The sequence below is a fragment of the Cynocephalus volans genome, chromosome 11, assembly GCF_027409185.1.
Source record: "Cynocephalus volans isolate mCynVol1 chromosome 11, mCynVol1.pri, whole genome shotgun sequence".
In the NCBI taxonomy this organism is placed as follows: Eukaryota; Metazoa; Chordata; class Mammalia; order Dermoptera; family Cynocephalidae; genus Cynocephalus; species Cynocephalus volans.
In genome coordinates, this window is record NC_084470.1 from 79,854,580 (window position 1) to 79,876,343 (window position 21,764).

Genomic DNA, 21,764 nt, shown 5'->3' on the forward strand with positions numbered 1-21,764 from the left:
GTATATGACAGACAATGATCAAATGCAGGAGTCTGTGACTTCATGTCCCAATTTCTAATCTTTCCTCTCCACCAGTTTACTCTTTACATGGATGGACTATTGGTCTTCCTACAAAGCACTGTTGTCCTAGTCTTTGCTCAAAAGCCCTAAATGGCTGCCTATCTCTGACAGACAGGTCTGAAATCTCTGGTCTAGCATCTGAAATCCTTCACACCTCAACCCAACTTTCCAAATGCATTTGCAAGTATATTTCCAAAAATATTTGGTTATACATATACCCATATTTACATATATTTGGAAACATATAAATTATATTAAATATATATATTTGGAAATATGCATATTATATATAAATCTGGAAATATATATATTCCAAACAGATTTGCCTCTATTCCCTTGGTGTGCTTCAGTCTTGCACGACATGAGCTCCCGAGGACAGGCCTGGGTCCCCCTCTCCCACCACTGTGTCCCCAGTTCCAAGTACAATGGCTGGCTCATGGGAGACTCAGGTTACTGAATTGATGATGGTCTACTCCCTTCTTGGTAAATACGCTGTGTGCACTCACATCTCCATATTTTTGCCCGAGAACCTTCTTGTCTTCTCTGCCCATCCAAATTCTCTAATCATCCTTTAAAGACCAGAACAAATTCCATCGCAGAAGAGCAGCCACCAAGAAAGGGACAGAAGATCCAAAGAGTCCTGGAGTCATGGTACCTGAGCAGGTACCCAAACTACTTTCCCTAAGAATCCCCTTACCCTGGCAAAAGGAACACCGGAAAGTAACCATGCTTGTCTTGGTTTAAAAAAAAAAAAAAAGTTGCAATGGTTTCAGAAATACTGGTTTTGTGACCAGTCTAAGAACTCTGATTAAGGGACCTTGATTATGCTCTCACAATATTTCACTGAGTGCAGGAGCAATGATTCATTTAACCAACTCCTACTATCGGGCATTTAGATTATTATCAATGTTTGTGTCCATCATGTACAATCCTGCAACAAATACACTTTGTCAATCACTGGCTTCTTATCTAATAGTTATCAATGCTCCTAATCCAGCCAATCATCGGTGTGGAAATTGCTTAGGTCGGAAACTGGACTGAAGGGGAAGGCTGTCAGGCCCCAACTTGGTCTCTGGCAATTTTTCAGAGAGGAAAACACGGAAAGTAGGGAAGCAATGTGTCAGAAAAAAGTCCAAAAATGTGTGCTTGAGCTCATGCTTCACAGCTGTGTGATTTGGGATAAGTCAATCAACCTCTTTGAGTCTTCCCTTTTCTCAAGCGAAAAATGACCTGCTTTGCAGTGCTGTCTGGAGGATCAAATCGGGTACATTTGGCAAGGCCCTACATAGGCACAAAATGTCACATGTCCTGGTGGTTGTTTCCTTACCACGGCTCCTGGAGGGGATAACACCATATCTTCACTGCTGTTTGAACATGGGTTTTTGCCTTTGCACTCTTTGGGAATTTAGAGAAGTGTAGAGAGAACAACCATCCCAGTTTGCCTAAGACTCTCCCAATTTGAGCACTGAAAGTCCCGTGTCCTGGGAAACCTCTCAGTCCTGGGCAAATCGGAATGGCTAGTCAGCTAGGAGCAGGTCTGAGTAACACCTCCTATTCCACTTCATTTTCAGCATCCATCATGGAAGCCTCTGATCCCCAGCACGAGCTACAACTGCTTGTGTAGGGGGATATATCAGCAGTGAGCAAGTCACTTTTTTACAACTAAGAAGCTGCTTTAGTGATAAGATTTTTCTTTGGGCTTTCACCTGTGGCTGAGATCACTTAGGGGAACCTTCTGGAAGCCAGTACTTGGAGTAAGTGCATCATGCTTTCCGAAGATTATTTTTAAGCAGAAATAATCATATTATGACATAAGAAATCCTGATGCAGAAAATTTAAAATTACTTGGCAAAATATTAGGGAATGAGGAGTCATGTTACAAATGACCACCTGTACCATATTTCCAAATTAGCCCAAGTTCCTCGAGGGTGGGGAGCTCACCTTCATAGTCCTCAGAGAATAGTACAAAGTATTGTTCATGTAATGAATGCTCAATTAATACTGAATCCTTCTATGATTAAAAAACATTCATTAAAGTGTAGGTTGAAAAAGTCATGTGCTGTATAATGATTCTTGGTCAACAATGGACTACATACACGACAGTGGTCCCATAAGATTATAAGAGCTATACCATGTAGCCTAGGCATGTAGTCCACATCCAGGTTTATGCAAATGCAATCTATGATGTTTGCACAATGACAAAATTGCCTTACAATGTATTTCTCAGAATGCATCCCTGTCGCTAAGCAATGCATGACTGTATTTTCTAAGTCATTTACTTCTTAACAGTTGAGTACACTAAAATTTGAGAAGCTATTATCAATTGATGGGCAATTAGTAAAGGAAAATAAAGCAATTTTTGAAATGAAGCCCCATTATTTTCCAAAAAAAAAAAAATGTAATTGCAAAAATTTTTCAGAACTTTGACTACTGTGCCAAGTGCTACAGTAGGAATCACGAAGATGCTTTCAAACCTCAGTTATTTAATCTCTTTCCTTTTACCATCAGCAGGAATTGCATACTCCCAATACAGAAAGATATTGTCAATATTTTACTCCTTCCCCGTTCATTTTTATTTGTTACATATTATACACATAATGTTAAGTTTCACTTTATGGTATTTCTTTAAAAGTTTCTTTGGGTTTGTGGTAAGATAGTATCTTATTCCCAGAGGCTAAAAATATGCACATATTGACCATTCTAGTCTATTACAAACTGTGAGCTCTAATAGGGGTTATGATAAATATGGTACCCTTCAGATGTCTTTGTTCTGAGTGTTTCATGTCACAAATATTTACTATCACTGACAATGATCTTGGAGATAGCTAAGAATCACTTTTGTCCTTTCAAAACCTACCAGATCCCTCAGAACTACCCTCTGAATTACCCTGAATTTGGGTTGATTCCCTTCATTCCTAAAATGCCCAACAGTCAAGTTTTGTTGCCTTATTGGTCTAAAATATTTTATATTACATTAAACATAATCTTGTCAATACAAATGCACTACCATATCTTTTGTATTTTGCAAAAGGACAGTTAGTGATGCAAGTAATTTCCTATTTTTCATTCTGAGGGAAAATCATTAATAAAACCATACTCCTTGCAAGAATCCAAATTGAGCTGTAAGAGGGCACAAACCACCCATAAAGGCAGGATATAAATTAGCAGTGAAGAAACTAGCCTACTGATTATAATGTCCAGATGGGAACAAATAACTGAATCGTTCTTTATCAAATCAAATAGCATCTTAATAAGTTGTTGCATCATCTCTGTTAATTTAATTTCACTGGAAGATATCAGAAAATGATTATGACCTGCAAAAGTATCTTCATTTCCTATGCCCATTAGCATTTGGCCTGTCAGTCCTCTCCTTTTTTTTTTTTAAAGGTGAATGTACCTCTAAAATGGTTTTTAGGTTTCTAACCCTCAAAAGCTCATGTGAAAAAGAAAAAGAGCCCAGACTGGAATTAAATTATTGGAATTTTAAAAAACTGGAACCCCGGTGTTTGGTCAAATCTTTTATCAAAGAAAGAATACTTCTTTTACCAGGCAAGCTGGTAAGTACAAGTTGTCATGGAAACAGGATACATTCAAATTATATGAGGAATGACGTTCTTCATCTAACGAGGTGTTCATCTCCTCTAAACGGAGAGAAGTTGTTATAGCTGAAATACATTATATTTCTTTCAAATCAGCATTAAAAACAATCATTTCCTTTATTTTATGTAGAAACACACAGACGCAGAGCCTCGTCCTCATAAAACGGAGAATTAAAATTACTTGCGAAAGAATTGGTGCGTAAATAAAAAGACATAAAAAGAAAATGAATCCCATGATACATATAAATCTATTGACGCATAGTAAAGGGGTGGGAGAATGGAAATCAGATAATATAATATCTCCTTCATCTACAATGGGACATATTTTTCTTCGACAGCATTAGCAACTATTTTTTACAGAAAGATCTCGGCTAGACAGTTCTCTGGAAGTTGAGGTGACATGCTAACAAGTATAATGTCACTACCACTGATAAGAACAGAGACCCCGTTAATTCACAGATTTCTAATGAAGATGCAGAAGAACAGCAATGCTGTGTTAAGCAGGCATTTCCTATTCCCTAATATGGCAGTCACTGAGAAACACATGGCATAAGCTAATTTTGTGGGGAGGGTATTTACAGCATGGAGGGCCCATGAAGTCACAGCTCTACCTAACAGCAGGCTGAAGTTCTTTCTGGATCAAGGGAACCTAGGGGAGCATCTCTTCACTTTTTTTTTTTTTTTTTTTTTCAGGTGAAGATCATTTCTCCACCTCTCTCCGGAAAAAAGGAAGGAAGTTTTTCTGTGTGTTTTGCAGCCTAGAACATTGAGATTTCAATGAAGCCCTTATCCAAGCACTTGAGATAATAAAAATTCAAATAAAAATACCAACAGCTCCAAGATTTACAAAGAACTCTTTAAACTCAACAATAAGAAAATGAACAATCTGATTTTAAAATGGGCAAAATACCTGAACCAGACATCTCATCAAAAACACAAAGATGGAACATAAGCATATGAAAAGATGCTCAACCTCTTATGTCCTTGGGGAACTGCAAATTAAAACAACAGTGAGATACCACTATACACCTACTAGAATGGCTAAAACCAAAAACACTGAATACACCAAATGCTGGTGAGGATGTGATGCAACAGGAAATCTCAGTCATTGCTGGTGGGAATGCAAAATGGTACAGCCACTTTGGAAAGCAGTTTGGCAGTTTCTTACAAAACTAAACATACTCTTACCATACCACCCAGCAATCTCACTCCTTGGTATTTATCCAAATGAGCTGAAAACTTATGTCCACACAAAAACCCACACAGGGATGTTTATGGCAGCTATATGCATAATTGCCATAACACAGAAGAAACCAAAATGTCCTTTAGCAGGTAAGTAAACAGTGGACACCCAGACAATGGAATATCATTCACCGCTAAAAAGAAATGAGCCATCAAGACATGAAAAGATATGGAGGAACCTTAAATACATATTACTAAGTGAAACAAGCCAATCTGAAAAGGCTACATACTGTGCGATTCTAACTACATCATATTTTGGAGGCAAAACTATGAAGACAGTTAAAAGCTGAGTGGTTGTCAGGAGAGAAGGGGGAAAGAAGAATGGATGAACAGGCAGAGCAGAGGGGATTTTTAGGGCAGTGAAACTATTGTTTATGATACTGTAATGATGAATACATGTCATTATAAACTTGTCAAAACCCATAGAATGTACAACCCCAAGAATGAGCCCTACTGTAAACTGTCCACTTTGGATGATGATAATGTATTAAACACAGGTTCATCGATTATAACAAATGTACCACTCTGCTGTAGGGTGTTGATAATGAAGGAGGCTGTGTGCACGTAGGGATGGGACTATATGGAAAACCCCTGTACCTTCCAGTCAATTTCACTATGAACCTGAAACTGCTCTAAAAAAACAGTCTATTAAAGAAAAATAACAGAAACAATAGCTACCATTTTGTGAATGCTCAACTATGTTCCACACTTACCTCATCTAATCCACATATCAACCATATGAAGTAGATATGATTATCATTTTTCATTTTATGCATTTATACAATCATCAAAATGGTTAAAAAAACATTTCCACCATCATACCGTAAGAGGTACGGAGTTGAAGTCCATGTCTGCCAGGTTCCAAGCCTGTGCTCCTAACAGTTGAAAACTCCTCTTGAGAATAAGTTTCACCTCCCTGACGGCATCTCTATATCCTCTGAAAAATGAGGTGGGCCATTGACTTAGGAAAGTATTCAAATTATGCCTCTAATGTTTAAAACAGATCATTGTAGGGGAAAGTGCTTGCATATATGAAATACAAAGCATATGGACACCTATTAAATAAACAATACGGGACCTGGAAAATGTCAGAGTTTAACTAAAAATCAACACCAGTCTATTATTTGCCATGAACTTGGTTGTGTGATCTGCTTTTGGAGAGGGTCTATTTAAGCATCATAAACCCATAGACCCAAGAATCTTAATGAATCTCAAGCACAGGAAAAAAAAGAAGAAAATCACACCAAGGTAGAACATAATCAAATTGTTCAATATCAGGGGAGAAAAAGGCATTATATACAGAGGAACAAAATAAGGAATAGAATAGATTGTTTATAGGAAATAATACAAGCAAGAAGACAGTAGAACAATCTCTTTAAAGTACTAAAAGAAAAAAACTGTCAACCTAGAATTCTATACCCAGTGAAATATCTTTTCAAAAATAGTGGAGAATTCTCTGCCAGAAAAATGGAGTAGCCATGCTTTTCCAAGTCTTCCCACTAAGTACAATGAAAAACCCTGAACATTATATATATATAAAACAAACATAAGATGACTCTGAAAGGGGGCAAGGCGGTACACCAGCTACCTTGGTACCCAAAGAATGACATGGCAGTGAACAACCTGGATTTTCTTTTTTGCCTCATATCTCCCAAACTTGGACCTGGAGAAATTTGCAACTAGGAATGCCAACGAGCACATAAAGTTTATTTTCTCTAGCCAACAGACCAAAAACGGAGCAGCCTAGCAAGACAGAAAATTTTTAGACATAACTGCACCAGTCAAACATACCAGAAAAAAAAAAACTGTGATCCCATCCCCACCCAAGCCAGCAAGGAGGGGAGCTCAGATTTCTACCTTCAGCACACAGAGTGGATTAAACAAACAAACAAAAAAAACATAATCCAACAAAATGTTATCTTAAAAAAACTCACCTCAAATACAACAACATGGATAGGTTGAAAAGAAAAGAATAGAAAAAGATATATCATGTAATCAATAATCTCCCCCAAAAGTAAGAGTGGCTCTGTTAATATCAGATAAATTTACTAGAGACAGATATGGACATTACATAATAATGAAGACATCAATTCATCAAGAAGATAATGATTCTGAACGTGAATATGTGTGCAGCAAACAACAGAGCCTTGAAATACACAAAGCAAAACATGATAGAGCAGAGATGAGGTAGGAAATCACAATTATAGCTGGGAACTTCAACACCTGCTCACAGCAATAGATAGAACTACTAGACAAAAAATCAGCAAGGATATAGAGGAAATGAACATCAGTCAACAGGATGTAATTGACATATATAACACTTCAGCAAAATACAGATTTTTTTCAAGAGCTCATGGAACATTTACCAAGATAGATTACATCCTGGACCATAAAGCAAACCTTAACAAACTTAAAAGAAATCAATAACAGAAAGACAGCAGGAAAATTTCCAAACACTTAAAAATTAAACAGTATACATATGGGGTGAGGAGGAAGTTTCAAAGAAAACATACGTAAGCCTTAATGAAAATGAAAATACAATATATTAAAATATATCAGATGCAGCTAAAGCACTGCTTAGAGCGAAATTTATAGCACTAAATGCTTATATTTGAAGAGGAAAGATCTCCAATCAATAATCTAAATTTCCACATTAAGAAATTAGGAGAAGAAGAGCAAAGTAAATCCAAAGCAAGCAGAAGGAAGGGAAAAATAAAGGCAAGAGCAGAAATCAATGAAATTGAAAACAGAAAAATAGCAGAGAAAATTGATAAAACAAAAAAAGGAGAAATAAAGATACTTCCATACATGCAAAACTGGAAAGTATCCATCACCAATAGATCAACACTACAAAAAATGTCATAGGAAGGCCTTCAAGAAGAAGAAACATGATACCAGAAAGGAATTAGATCTACCAAAAGGAATGAAGAGCACTGAAAATTGTAATCACACAAATAAATATAATAAAATTTTATCATTTGAAAAATATGTTTAAAAGATAATGGACTGTTTAAACAAAATTAATAACAATGTAGTGTGGGCTTTATAGCATAAATAAAAGAAATATGACAACAATAACACAAAAGTTGGGAGGAAGAAATGAGAGTATGCCATTGTAAGTTCAAATACTATATATAAACAGATATAAAAAAGGGCTGGCCTCTTAGCTCACATGGTTAGAGCACAGCATTCATAACACCAAGGAATAAGGTTCAGATCCCCATACTGGCCAGCTGCCAAAAAAAAAAAAAAAAGGCATAATATCACTTGAAGGTAGACTGTGATAAATTAAAGATCTACACTATAAACTCTAAATAAAGCACTAAAATAACAAAGCAAAGAATTACAGCTAATAGTCCAACAAAGGAGATAAAAAAAATCCATAAGTAATATTTAATTAATCTAAAGAAAGTATAAAAATAGGGAAAAGGGAACGAAGAGCAGGTAAGAGATAGAAAATGAATAGCAAGATGATAGATTTAAATCTTACCTATTAATATTCACATTAAATGTATACAGTCTAAATAGCCAATTGAATGTTAGAGATTACTAGACTGGACAAAAAGCAAGACCCAGCAATAATGCTGCCTATAAGAAATGCACTTTAAATATAAAGACAGAAATAGCTTAAAAGTAAAGGTAAGAGTTTCTATTTTTCTTTCTGCATGCAGCATATAAAACTTTCAATTAAACAAATATTTACTCAGCACTTTCTATGAGCCAGGAACATATGAGGAAAAACTGTTAAAGGAACAAAATAATTGTGAGAATTCATTAAAAACTGCACACACACACACACACCCTGAAATCCCAGGCATAGGCTGTAAGCAAAATTATAAGTTACATTGATCTTTAGCTTGATTTTATTAGCATATCTCACAACAAAATAATTTTTAAAATAAAAAATAGAAGTGAAAAAAGATATACTGTGCTAATTCTAATCAAAAGAAAGCTGAAAGGCTATATTAATAACACCTTAAGTAAGTTCAGAGCAAAGAATATTACCAGGAATGAAGAAGGTCAATTAATAATATATTCACCAAGAGGACATAACAATTCTAAACATTTTTGCTCCTGATAGCAGAGCCCCAAAATACATAAAGCAAAAACTGTAAGAAGTGCAAGGAGAAATATACAAATGCAGAATTATAGTCAAATATTTCAACATTCCTCTCTCAGTAATTCATAGAACAAGTAGACAGAAAATCAGTAAGAATATAAAATATTTTAACAACACTATCAACCAACTTGATCTGATTGACATTTATTGAACATTCCACCAAACAACCACACACTACACATTGTTTTTAAATGCACACAAAATGTTTAGCAAGATAGACCATATTCTAGGCCATAAAACAAATCTCAATAAATTTAACAGCATTCAAGTCATATAAGTATGTCCTCTAATACAGTGGGATTAAGTTAGAAATTCATAACAGCAAGATTTCTGGGAATCCCCAAATATTTATAAACTAAGTAATATACTTCTATATAACTCATGGATCAAAAAAGAAACCAAAAGGGAAATAAGAAAGTATTCTGAAATGAATGAATGTGAAAACACACATATCAAATTTATGGGATACTGCTAAAATGGTACTTAGAAAAAAATCAGAATGTAAATGTGTGAATAAAGATCTCAAATCGATGAACTCAACTTCCAAATTAAGAAACTAAAAAGCAAAAGCAAATTGAATTCAAATTAAGAAGAAAGGAAGTAATAAGAATCAGAAGAGAAATCAATAAAATAGAAAACGGAAAAACAGTACAGAAAATCAATGAAACCAAAATGTAGTTCTTTGAGATAAAAAAAAAAAGATAAACTATCTACACTATTCAGGGAAAAATTGAGAAGACACAAATTACAAATATCATAAATGAGATAGGTGACATCAACACAGATTCTACAGATGTATAAAGATAACGAGGGAATGTTATTATCAACCTTATGCCAATGAATTGATAACATAGACAAAATGGACAAATTCTCTGAAAGACACAAACTACCAAAGTTTATTCAAGAAGAAACAGATAATTTGAATAACCATGTCTATTAAAGAAATGGAATATATAGTTTAAAACTTTCCCTTAAAGAAAACTCCAAGCATCACTGGTGAATTCTACCAAACATTTGAGGAAAAAACAATACCAATAAACTATATAAACTTTTTAAAAAATTGAAAAAGAATACTTCCCAAGTTATCCTATTAGGCCAGCCTCACCATGAAACAAACCCCAGGCAAAGCAAGTACAAGAAAAGAAAACTGGAGATCAATATCCCTCATGAATATAGATGCAAAAATTCTAAACAAAATTTTAGCAAGTAGAATACAAGAATATATAAAAAGGATAATACTTCACGATCAAGCAGGATTTATCTTAGGAATGCAAGGTTGGCTTAAAATGTGAAAGTAAATCAATATAATTGACCATTGATTGATTTGATCCACCAACGAAAAAAGTAAATCCATATGATCATCTCAATAGGTGCAAAAGCATTTGTCAAAATTTAACATTCATTCCTGATTTAAAAAAGAAAACAGACAAGCAAAAAAACTCTCAGCAAAGTAGGAATAGAAGGAAACATCCTCATCTACAGGCATCTACAAAAACCTACAGCTAACATCACTCTTAATGGTGAAGCAATGAATGTTTTCCCTTTAATATGAGGGAAAAGATCAATGAGATCTGCTCTTATCGCTTCTATTTAACATTGTACTGGAAGTTCTAGCCAATGCAATAAAGCAGAAAAAAAGAAAGTAAAAAGCAACCAGATAAGAAAAGTAAAACTGTCTCTGTTCACAGACAACATGATCACCTATGCAGAAAATCTTATGAGACTTACCAAAAAAAGATACTAGAATAAGTGAGTTTAGCAAAATTTCAAGATACAAGGTCAATATATAAAAATTAATTATATTTTGATAGAGTGGCAACGAACAATTGGAAATTGAAATTTTTAAAATACCATTTAAGATAGCATCAAAAATATGAAATGCTTACAGATAAATCTGACAAAAGATGTACAAGAACTGTACACTGATAAGTACAAAAGATTGCTGGGAGAAATTAAAGAAGACCTAAATAAATGTAGGAATATACCTTGTTCATGTGTAAGAAGATGCAGTATTTTTTTTTTTGTAGAATTTGACAATATGATTCTAAAACCAATATGTAAATGTTAATGACTTAGAACAGACAAAACAATTGGGAAAAGAACAAATCAGAAGTAACACTCCCTGATTTTAAGGCTTATTACACACACATATATGGACAACTGGTTTTGACAAAGGTGCAAATGTGCAGTTGAGTGAACAATAAGTTTTTCAAGAAAGGGTGCCCAGAACAATTGGCTATCCATATGCAAAAACAAAAAGCAAACAAAACCCACTTCAATTCATACCTCGAACCTTTCAATTAACTAAATATGGAACATTAAACTAACTGTCAAAACTGAAATAATAAAATTTCTAGAAGAAAACATAGGAAAAAGCTTTGTGACCCTGATTTAAGCAAAGATTTTTCAGATATGACACCAAAAGCATGACTCATAAAATAATTCAAATTGATAAACTGGACTTTATCAAAATTAAGATCTTCAAAAGACACTATTAAAAGAATAAAAAGACAAGCCAGATAGCAGGAGAAAATATCTGCAAATCATATATCGGAAGAAGAATTTGTTTTCAGAATATATAAACTACTCTCAAAAGTCAATTATAAGAAAAAAATACGAGCAAAAGTTTGAACAGATTTATCAGCAAGAAGATATATAAAAAGCAAATAAGCACATGAAAAAATGGTCAACATTGTTTTAGTCCTCATTTCCAACATAGTACAATTCTATTGCCAGCCAAACTGTCAATCTAGTACGAAGGTAAAATAAGGGCATTTTCAGATATGTAAAATCGTAAATGTTTACCTCCAAGGCACCTTTCTCAGGAAGCTACTGATGTATGTACACTACCTGAAAATGAAATGAAAGAATGAAACAAGAAAGGGAAAGACGTGGGGAGTGAAGAGCATGCTTTGGAGGAATTGCCAGAGCAACAGCTGTGCAGACAGCTGCCCAGACCAGACTGAAGTCAGAGAATGAAGGAAGGGTGGCAGCAGGGAGTTTTCTGAGAAATGTAGCTGTTTAACCAAAATGTCTGTGACACTGAAGTCAGACTTCTGCAAGGTCACATGGAAGTCTAAGGAAAAATGAGCCAAAGTTGTACCTTTTATGTGATTTGTTTCACCATAAAAATCTGTCTGCTTTAAAATAAGACTGAATTATTTATTTTTGCAGATGTTCTCCCCAACAATTGGTAGTAATTCTGGCCAATGAAAAAGTCTCTCCCTCATCTAAATGAAAACCAAGTGCAAAGCTTGGTGGAGAGGGGAGAGGAAGAATTTATATGTGTGTGGGAGGTGTACCTACATAAAGGGTAGGTATGTAAAAGAGCTAAACTTTCATTTTTTATTACGAGAAAGTGATTGGACAATAGTTAAAACTTGAAAATCAAGAAATAGTAGGTATATCCCTAAAGGTGTGTCTTGTGGATCTCCGTTCCACAGCTTAGAATATTTTATAAGTATGTGTCAAAAAAAACTCCACTTTAAAAAGTATATTCTCTATAATTCTCTAGAATAGAAAATCCCAATAATCAATGCACCATTTGTTTTTTTGAGTAAATAAGAGAGGAAGCAGATGGAGGCAAGGATTGTAACAGTAGCAGTTTGATTTACAATATTCATGCCTTTATTACAGGCACATGAAAAGAACATCTTCTATACTTACGGTAGCACCCTTGTCCTGGTGACTGTGTTGAATCTTTCAAAAGCAAAATTTAGGATCACACCATGACTTCTAGAGGGAGTTTAAACAGCTATTAAATAAAACAGAAAAGAGGGGCCACATAAAAGGTAGCTTTTGTCTGACTTGGAGTCATGGTTGTAACTCGTTAAAAATTTTATTATAAAAATATCAACAATGGCATTTTACATGGTAACATGTTAGTATAGATTCCCTGTTTGTTTCTTTTCAATATTGGAAATGTTTATTTTCATTTGATTAAAACACTGCCTATTGCATAATGATTTTTCTCCATTCTGTACTAGCAGATACAACCCAAGTTGAATACTTATAACTGATTGCTTTTCTTCTATATAATAGTCAACACAGCCTCTGTATGTATTTAATAGGAATGCAGGCTTTCAGTTCAGACAGACTAGATTTTTACCTTCCTCTGTCACTTTGTGTTGTATGACTGTAGGCTATGTAATTAACTGCTCTAAGACTCAAGGTTTCCCATCTGTAAAATGGGGGTACAGGATTTTGTAGGAGTAAATTAGATAATGTATGCAAAACACCTTAGTGTATTACTGAATGTAAAAAAAATGATAGATTTTCTAGTGGATACATTGCAATATAAAGATACTAACCAAATAAGAATTTCTTAATCCTTCTTCCCAAGCTCACCTCAGCATCAAAGCCCTAAAGCATGTAAATGGTGATGCCTACCAAAGGGGCAGCCCTAGTCCTCATGACTACATGGCGAGGCATGACTTATTTCTGTGGCCAGCTCTGGGGAAAGGCACAACAAACCTCACTGTAAGGACCTACATTCACTAACAATAACCAGGAATCCATGTCACTTTGCAGGCCCCATCCACCTTCTAATAAGAACACTTCCAAAGGCCACAGAGGTGACCTCACTTTAATATGAATTTTTTAAAACAATTTTGTATTTTCTTGGTATGTTCAGAGAGATGTGTAACCATCACCACTACCTAACTTTATAAATTTTCATCACACTCAAAACAAACCCCATATCCACTAGCCGTCACTCTCCAATCCCTAACCCTGGCCCCCAACAACTACAAATCCATTTTCTGTCACTGTGCATTTGCCTATTGTGGGCATTTCATATAAACTGATTCATACAATACATGGTCTTTTGTGTTTGGCTTCTTTCATTTAGTGTGATGTTTTCAAGGTTCATCTGATGTGGGAGCATCATGTACCTGTACTTTTTTCCTTCTTATGAACAAATAATATTCCATTGTATGGATATATGATTTCATTTATTTATTCATTAATGGACCATTGCATTGTTTCCTCCCTTGGTTATATAAATTATGCTGCTATAAACATTTTTGTATAGGTTTTCGTGTGGGCATGTTTTCATTTCTCTTGGGTACATACCTAGGGATGGAATTTTGGGTCATAAGGTAACTCTGTTTAACTTTTTGAGGATCTGCCAAACTATTTTCCAAAGCAAGTTATATCATTTTAAATTCCCACATGCTTTATATGAGCGTTCCAACTTCTCCTTTTCACTACCAATACTTGTTACTGTCTATCTTTTTGATAATAGCTACCCAAGTGGATGTGTTTTCATTTGCATCATCCTCCCGACTGATGTCCTACTGATATAAAGCATCTCTCCTTGTGCTTGTTCCTATTTGCATATCTTTTGGAGAAATGACTATTCAAAATCCCTTGCTCATTTAAAAAATTGGGTTGTCTTTTTATTATTGAGTTATAAGAGTTTGTTATATATTTTGGATACAAGTCCCTTACCAGATATATAATCTAAAAACACTTTCTCCCATTCTGTAGATTATCTTCATTTTCTTGATAGTGCTCATTGAAATGCAAAGTTTTAAAACTTTAATAAAATCCAACTTACGTTTCTCTTTTGTCACCTGTCCTTTCTGTGTCATATCTAAGAAATCATTGTCTAATATAAAGTCATGAAAATTTACTCCTGTTTTCTATTAAGAGTTTTTTATAGTTTAATCCCTTACTTTTAGGTCTATCATCCATTTTGAATTAGTTTTTAATATATGGTGTGAGGTAGGGGTCCAACTTCATTCTTTTGCATGTAGAGAAAACCAACTATTAAAGAGTTTTCATGAAATCATATTTTGCTTATATGAAGTGTGACAATATGCTATGCATACACATAAAGATTCAGTCATTCACTCAACAAATATAGGCAGCAAGAACAATATTTTGAGACATGAAGTGATCATTTTTCTTCCTCTATTTTTCCCTTTCCTTTCCAACATTCAGGCACATAGCAGGCTCTGGGCTTCCTAGCCTACGAGAGGTTTATGGCATGGTGGCTTGCTGGCTTTTGTTTCTTCAAAAACCTAAATTCTATGACCACAGATTCCCAGGGGAATTGACTAATTATATTATCCAGAGAACAAGGAAGAACTGGGTTTTCACCCTCTTCCAGAGTAGGTAGGGAGTCCTCAGAGATGATGGTAGGGAGAGGAGAGAGCAGTGTACCAAGAAAGAGGGGGCCTGCACCCGGTTTTCCAGACATACTGCTGAGAGACATGGCTGTGGATGCATCTAACATCATATGCATCCTCAGTCCAGATTCTCAGTCTGGCATGAGGCGGCTAAGAGTTATCAAACCCCAGTGGATTTTAAGGATGGTAACAATATGACAACAGCTGACCCAACATCAGATGGGATATCCCGTACACACATGCACACACTATCCTGAATGACCATGTACTGTACAACTTCAGCACTCCCCTGGAATTACAAAACATCCCAAAGAAGCAAGGAGCCATGAAGAAGTCCAAGGAACACTAATGTTATGTTTTTTTTTCCCCTCCAGCAAGGCAAAATGGCAACTCAGAGTCAGAACTTAGGTTTCTAGAAAGAGGTTATATTTCTTGCACCCTCGACTTTCATACCTGGACTGACATTCATACCTGCCACACAAACATTGAGAATCTTCTATATACACGGCATTCTGGTTGGCTAAGTTGGGGTAGGGAATATAAAAGTCAATCAAGTCATTGTTAGCCAAGGCATTTGTAGTCTGGTAAGGGCAAATACGAATAATCGGAGTTACCATTTGTCTCACACCACTTGTGTTTACACCTTGTGATACACTCTTTGTAAATGGGTCTCATTTAATTGAATCTTCCTCACAACAGGGCTTTGAGGTTCAGAGTAGGTAAGTGACTTGCCCAAGGATGCATATGTAGTAGCTGGTGGAACTTGGATATGAACTAGGGTATGCCTAACTCCAACATTTCATTCTCAAAGTTATGACTCCCTCCCATGGAGAGGCCAGGCTGAGTGATGTCCTTTAATAATTCAGCATTCACTGGGCTTAGACTTTGGCTCATTTTTTTTTATTGGTTATGAATATTCATGAGATACAAAGCTAATTGTCACCCCTCGTGCCCAAGATGTGAAGACCAGATCCATACTGGCGGGCTCATTTTTTCTGAGATGGTATGGAGTTAAGTCAAACCAATCTTCTCTAACTTGCTTTCAATGTACCCATTGGCAGATGACTGTTTCATGTACCCACTGACCAGAAGCCTGGGGCTGGACAGAAGACATTGGCCAAACAGGTTCCCATGATCATGGGACCCATGGCTTTCACTGTATCTGTTAAGGTGTGCCAGCCGGTTCCTCTGAATACTCAGGAATTGCATTACCATTCATACTGTCTACATACACATCAAAGAAGTGACATAACTGATGGTGGGGCAGGGAGGATTCTGACATTACTGCCAAAGGAAGAATTTGGTTATAAGCAAAATAGAAATTTTCCCTATAGGAAAAAATCTCACAGAGCTGTTTTGCTTTGAGATGCAGACACTTAATTAGTGCCTAAGAAAGTATTTAAAATTCTTGCCTGAAGCTTCCTAGAAACAGTAAAAGGAAAGTAAGTTGATTCGGGCCAATGAAATGTTAATGGTTTTTCCTTAGGTATTAATCTACTGAACAAATGTTGAGAATGAAAGAAGTAGGCATATAAATACTGTGAGAAAGCCATAATTTATTTACTTTCTACTTCTGCTTCTGCTATTTGAGCCTGGGCAAATGACTAAACCAAATCTCAAATCCCAAAGAGAAGCATATTGAGCCATAGTTAGAAAAAGAAAACACAGAGAAATTTAAATTACAAGGGACTGATGTCTCTTCTGTTATGTCCTTTTCTGAAGAATAAATCTCTAACCCATCTGGGGTATACACACATTACACTTCTATTTTCACATATACAAACTGAACTTCAGAGCCCAGAACCCTCTGAAATCATTTGGTCCAATGTTCCATTTTATAAACAGGAATATCTGAGATTCCAAAAGGTTAAGTGACTTGTGGAACATCACGTGTTTATTAGAACAAATAATGTTAAGGTTTTAACTCAGTGGGAATGTACTGACCTAGGAGTGGGAGAATCTGGATGCTACTTCCCACTCAGTCCATTAATGAGTCTGTTTGTAAAACCTAATTGTCGGATTAGACGGTTTTTTAAAATCCTTCCCTGTCTGAAGGGACTATATAATTCTGTACACGTGAGAATCAGTAGTTTGTCTGCTTGTTTTTACAAACCCAGTAGCTTTCTTTGCAGCTACGATGAATAGGCAGTGTTTGTGGTGGTTATTATGAGTGTGGACTCTGGAGTCCGACTTTCTGCCTTTTGATCCCAACTCTCACACTTACTTGTGGTGAAAGCCTGAACCAATTAACCTCTCTGTGCCTCAAGTGCAAAATGGAGATTGTAACAGTATGTACTACATATGGCTGTTACAATGATTACATTGAATAACACGTCAGGTATTTAGCACAGTGCTTGGCACAAAGCAAGTACTCAGTAAAGAGAGACTATCATTAATATTACCATAGTTGAGTTGATATTACCATACCAGAGTTGTCCTTGTGTGGGATATCAGAAGCCTTTTCTTCCTCTGGGCAGATGCAGCCCAAGTGCTAAGGCGCACATCAAGGCAGATGCATTCTCTACAGTTATGTGTCTGACTTTAAACAAAGAAATAAATCATTTTCCCCTCTCCCTCACTGAGAGTGGTAGCCAGTCCATGTGTTTGTTATAATGTAGGGCTTCTAGAAAGCTTTTCAGAGGGGGGCCTTCTTAGATGGCAGGAACATCTTTGCTCCTTCCCTCTTCTTCTTTCTGCCTTGAATGCAGAAGCAAGGACTGGGGTGTCAGCAGCCTATTGTGATCATGAGGGAAAGGCTAAATGACTTTTAGAAACTTAGTCCTTGAGCCAATAAATCAATGCCAGCAACCACTGACCTCCAAACTTCTTGTTTTGTGAAAAAAATAAACTCATATACACTCTTTTACTATTATCAAAATGCAACTTCTAACTGATACACCCTCCAAAATCTATTTCTCTTTTCTATCAACCATACATTTGCAGATATGTCTGATCAACCACTTGCCCCGGGCTATTTAGGGGTCCTAAGTCAGGTGCTCATTAGCCTACATTTATATTTTTGCAAAAATGTCCAGATTGTCCTCAAGGGTCTTGCTACTCAGAGTGTGGTCAGTGGACCAGCAGTATTAGTGTCACCTAGGACCTTGTTAGAAATGCAAACGCTCCAGCCCCATTCCAGACCTACTGAATCAGGATCTGCATTTTAGCAGGATCCCCAGTGATTTTTGCACACATTAAAGTTTGAGGCTCTGGCTAGACTTCCAGGCTCTGCACTGTCATCCCTCTTAAACACTGCTGCCAGAATAATCTTCCTGAAGCATAGCTCTCCTTCTCAAAAACCTTCAAGGGCTCCTTACTGCCTATAGAATAAAGTTTGGTCTTTTTAGCCTGACAGTCAAGGCCCTCCATGATCTTGTGTTGTCCTGGAAGTACTGAGCAAGGTGCCTGCCATGCATATAACAGGGAGACAGTAAATAGTTTTCTGCATAAAAGAAAAAAAACGAGTGTACGTGAAAAACAATGCATACCTCAATTCTGGCCCTACCATGGTAAGCATTGGGGATACAATAATACAAAACAGAAACAAAAACAACCCCCCCCCCCCCCAAAACAGACATAGTCCACTGCCTTCAAGGATCTTAGACACCAGTTAGAATGACAGGATTTTTAAAAATTAAAAATGTATAGCGACAAATTATAAGCGCTAAGAAGGAAATGAACAGAGGCAGTGATACGGGGTAAGACAGACTAGTCAGAAGGATTGTCCTAAGGATAGGGAGCCGATTGTGGAGCTGGTCCAGGCAGAGGGACCAGCATGTGCCAAGCTCTGTAAGGAGAATTTGGTGTGTTTGAAGATCAGAACAGGGACTGCCCTTTTAGCTTTACCCAGAAAATAGGTATGTGGGAGGAAAGCGACATAGGGTTCACCTTCCAAATCACTTAAGAGGAAATGCTGAATTTCTTTCTCCTGATATATGTCCTCACTGGGATCACTGATGAGTTGGACAACAGGGCATACTGCAGAATCGCTGTGAGTCCAGCCCTGGAAATCAGACCAAGTGAAATTCAAATCCCAGCTCCGCCACTTCCCGGCCCTCAACTCCCTTGACCTGCAAGCCTTTGATTCCTCAGGTATAAAGTGGGGTTAAGAACAGAACCAACTTTGCACTTATTGTTGAGGGAGATAATGCTTGTAAAGCTCCCCAGCACACTGCCATCCACATTAGTGCACGCCTGAGTATCAGCGGTTTTATGATCACGGTGATGATTATTACTATCGTTAATTATTATTAGTTTGGGGGCAAAAGGCTCATCCCAGATATTCCTGTCCCCCCTGAGGCCTCCCGTCCCTGCCATTCCAGGCAACATCCCCCGCGCACGGCCACCGTGACCCCAGCGCGGGCGCTGGACGCCGCCGCTGGACCCCCGTTACCTGGGGCCAAACGCGACTTGTCGCCACCTTGCGTCCTGGGCCCTGCCTCCCTCCCGGCCCCGCAGCTGCCGCGGCGGCGCCCCCAGCCCAGCCGGGCCCGGGTGGCGCGGGATGCCTCGGCAGGGCTGGCGGCGACGGCGGCCGCGCTGCGCGCTCCGGCGGAGGGGAGGGGGCTCCGCGGCGGCGGCGACGGACCCGGCGGGGGGCAGAGCCAAGAAGCGCGGCGGCGGCGGCGGCGGCGGCGGAGGAGGACGACGAGGAGGATGCGGGATGCTGCGGCCAGCGGCGCGGCCCTGTCCGCAGTGAAGCCCGCCGCGCCCAGGGCGCAGGGAGTGGCCGTCGCCTCCTGCGCGCACCATTCCTGAGATGGCGGCGGCGGTGGCGCGGCTGCGGCTCGGGGAACCGAGGAGGGGCCGGCCGGGCGCGGGCTGAGACCCGCCGGCCCGGGAGCTCGCGCGGGGCCCGCGCGGCGGCGGAGCGCGGTGCCGGGCGGCCTGCGGGAGCGGCGAGGCCGGGGGCAGCGGCGAGGCGGAGCGCACGGCCCGGGGAGGCCGAGATGGCGAACGCGAGCGAGCCGGGCGGCGGCGGCGGCGGCGGGGAAGCGGCCGCCCTGGGCCTCAAGCTGGCCACGCTCAGCCTGCTGCTGTGCGTGAGCCTGGCGGGCAACGTGCTGTTCGCGCTGCTCATCGTGCGGGAGCGCAGCCTGCACCGCGCCCCGTACTACCTGCTGCTCGACCTGTGCCTGGCCGACGGGCTGCGCGCGCTCGCCTGCCTCCCGGCCGTCATGCTGGCGGCGCGGCGGGCGGCGGCCGCCGCGGGGGCGCCGCCGGGCGCGCTGGGCTGCAAGCTGCTCGCCTTCCTGGCCGCGCTCTTCTGCTTCCACGCCGCCTTCCTGCTGCTGGGCGTGGGCGTCACCCGTTACCTGGCCATCGCGCACCACCGCTTCTATGCCGAGCGCCTGGCCGGCTGGCCGTGCGCCGCGATGCTGGTGTGCGCCGCCTGGGCGCTGGCGCTGGCCGCGGCCTTCCCGCCCGTGCTGGACGGCGGCGGCGACGACGAGGACGCGCCGTGCGCCCTGGAGCAGCGGTCCGACGGCGCCCCCGGAGCGCTGGGCTTCCTGCTGCTGCTGGCCGTGGTGGTGGGCGCCACGCACCTCGTCTACCTCCGCCTGCTCTTCTTCATCCACGACCGCCGCAAGATGCGGCCCGCGCGCCTCGTGCCTGCCGTCAGCCACGACTGGACCTTCCACGGCCCCGGCGCCACCGGCCAGGCGGCCGCCAACTGGACGGCGGGCTTCGGCCGCGGGCCCACGCCGCCCGCGCTCGTGGGCATCCGGCCCGCTGGGCCGGGCCGTGGCGCGCGCCGCCTCCTCGTGCTGGAGGAGTTCAAGACGGAGAAGCGGCTGTGCAAGATGTTCTACGCCGTCACGCTGCTCTTCCTGCTCCTCTGGGGGCCCTACGTCGTGGCCAGTTACCTGCGGGTCTTGGTGCGGCCCGGCGCCGTCCCCCAGGCCTACCTGACGGCCTCCGTGTGGCTGACCTTCGCGCAGGCTGGCATCAACCCCGTCGTGTGCTTCCTCTTCAACAGGGAGCTGAGGGACTGCTTCAGGGCCCAGTTCCCCTGCTGCCAGAGCTCCCAGACCACCCAGGCGACCCTCCCCTGTGATTTGAAAGGCATTGGTTTATGAAGGACTCTCCTGCCACAGTCCCTGCCCCGAACCCAGCCTTTCCCTTTGGCTTGGACAACGTCGTTTGTCCCCACTACTGTCCCCTTTTTAATGTTCTAAGCTGCCTTCAAAATGACTCTCGAAGTGAAAAACACTTGGATGGTACAGACTCCTCTTCGTGGGGTGGAGGTGGGGATTGCGTGTTCCAGCCCCACTCCAGCTCCGCACGTTCCTTCTCCTAAGATACTACTTTCTTCCTGACAGTAGGCCCTGCAGTCTTTTTGTACTGGTACTAACGTCTTTTTATCCCATGTGTGATTACTTTTTTCTTTTTCTATAAAAGCTAAACTGATCTTCATGCAACATTTCCTAAAGGCCATGGCCAGTTTTCTACAGAAGCTATTTTTGACAACCTCAAGTGGCATTACATTTTGCAGTGACGTAGAGGAACCCACGGGGAGCTCACAAGTTAGATTTCTCGAGGGTCTTCTGTTGGAAGCAGGAGAAGGGGGCCGGGGGGGTTGGTGTCTAAAGTTCCCCCTGAATGCCT

The 21,764-nt window shown here is 40.0% G+C and overlaps 1 protein-coding gene across 1 annotated transcript; it reads left to right on the top strand.

Annotated features, from left to right (window-relative positions):
- Positions 1-20,104: 20,104 nt before the first annotated feature.
- On the top strand, positions 20,105-21,329 carry GPR27 (G protein-coupled receptor 27). The gene has a single exon (XM_063113498.1). It carries the CDS (start codon positions 20,105-20,107, stop codon positions 21,233-21,235), a length of 1,131 nt encoding a protein of 376 aa, XP_062969568.1. The 3' UTR covers positions 21,236-21,329.
- The last annotated feature ends 435 nt before the right edge of the window (positions 21,330-21,764 follow it).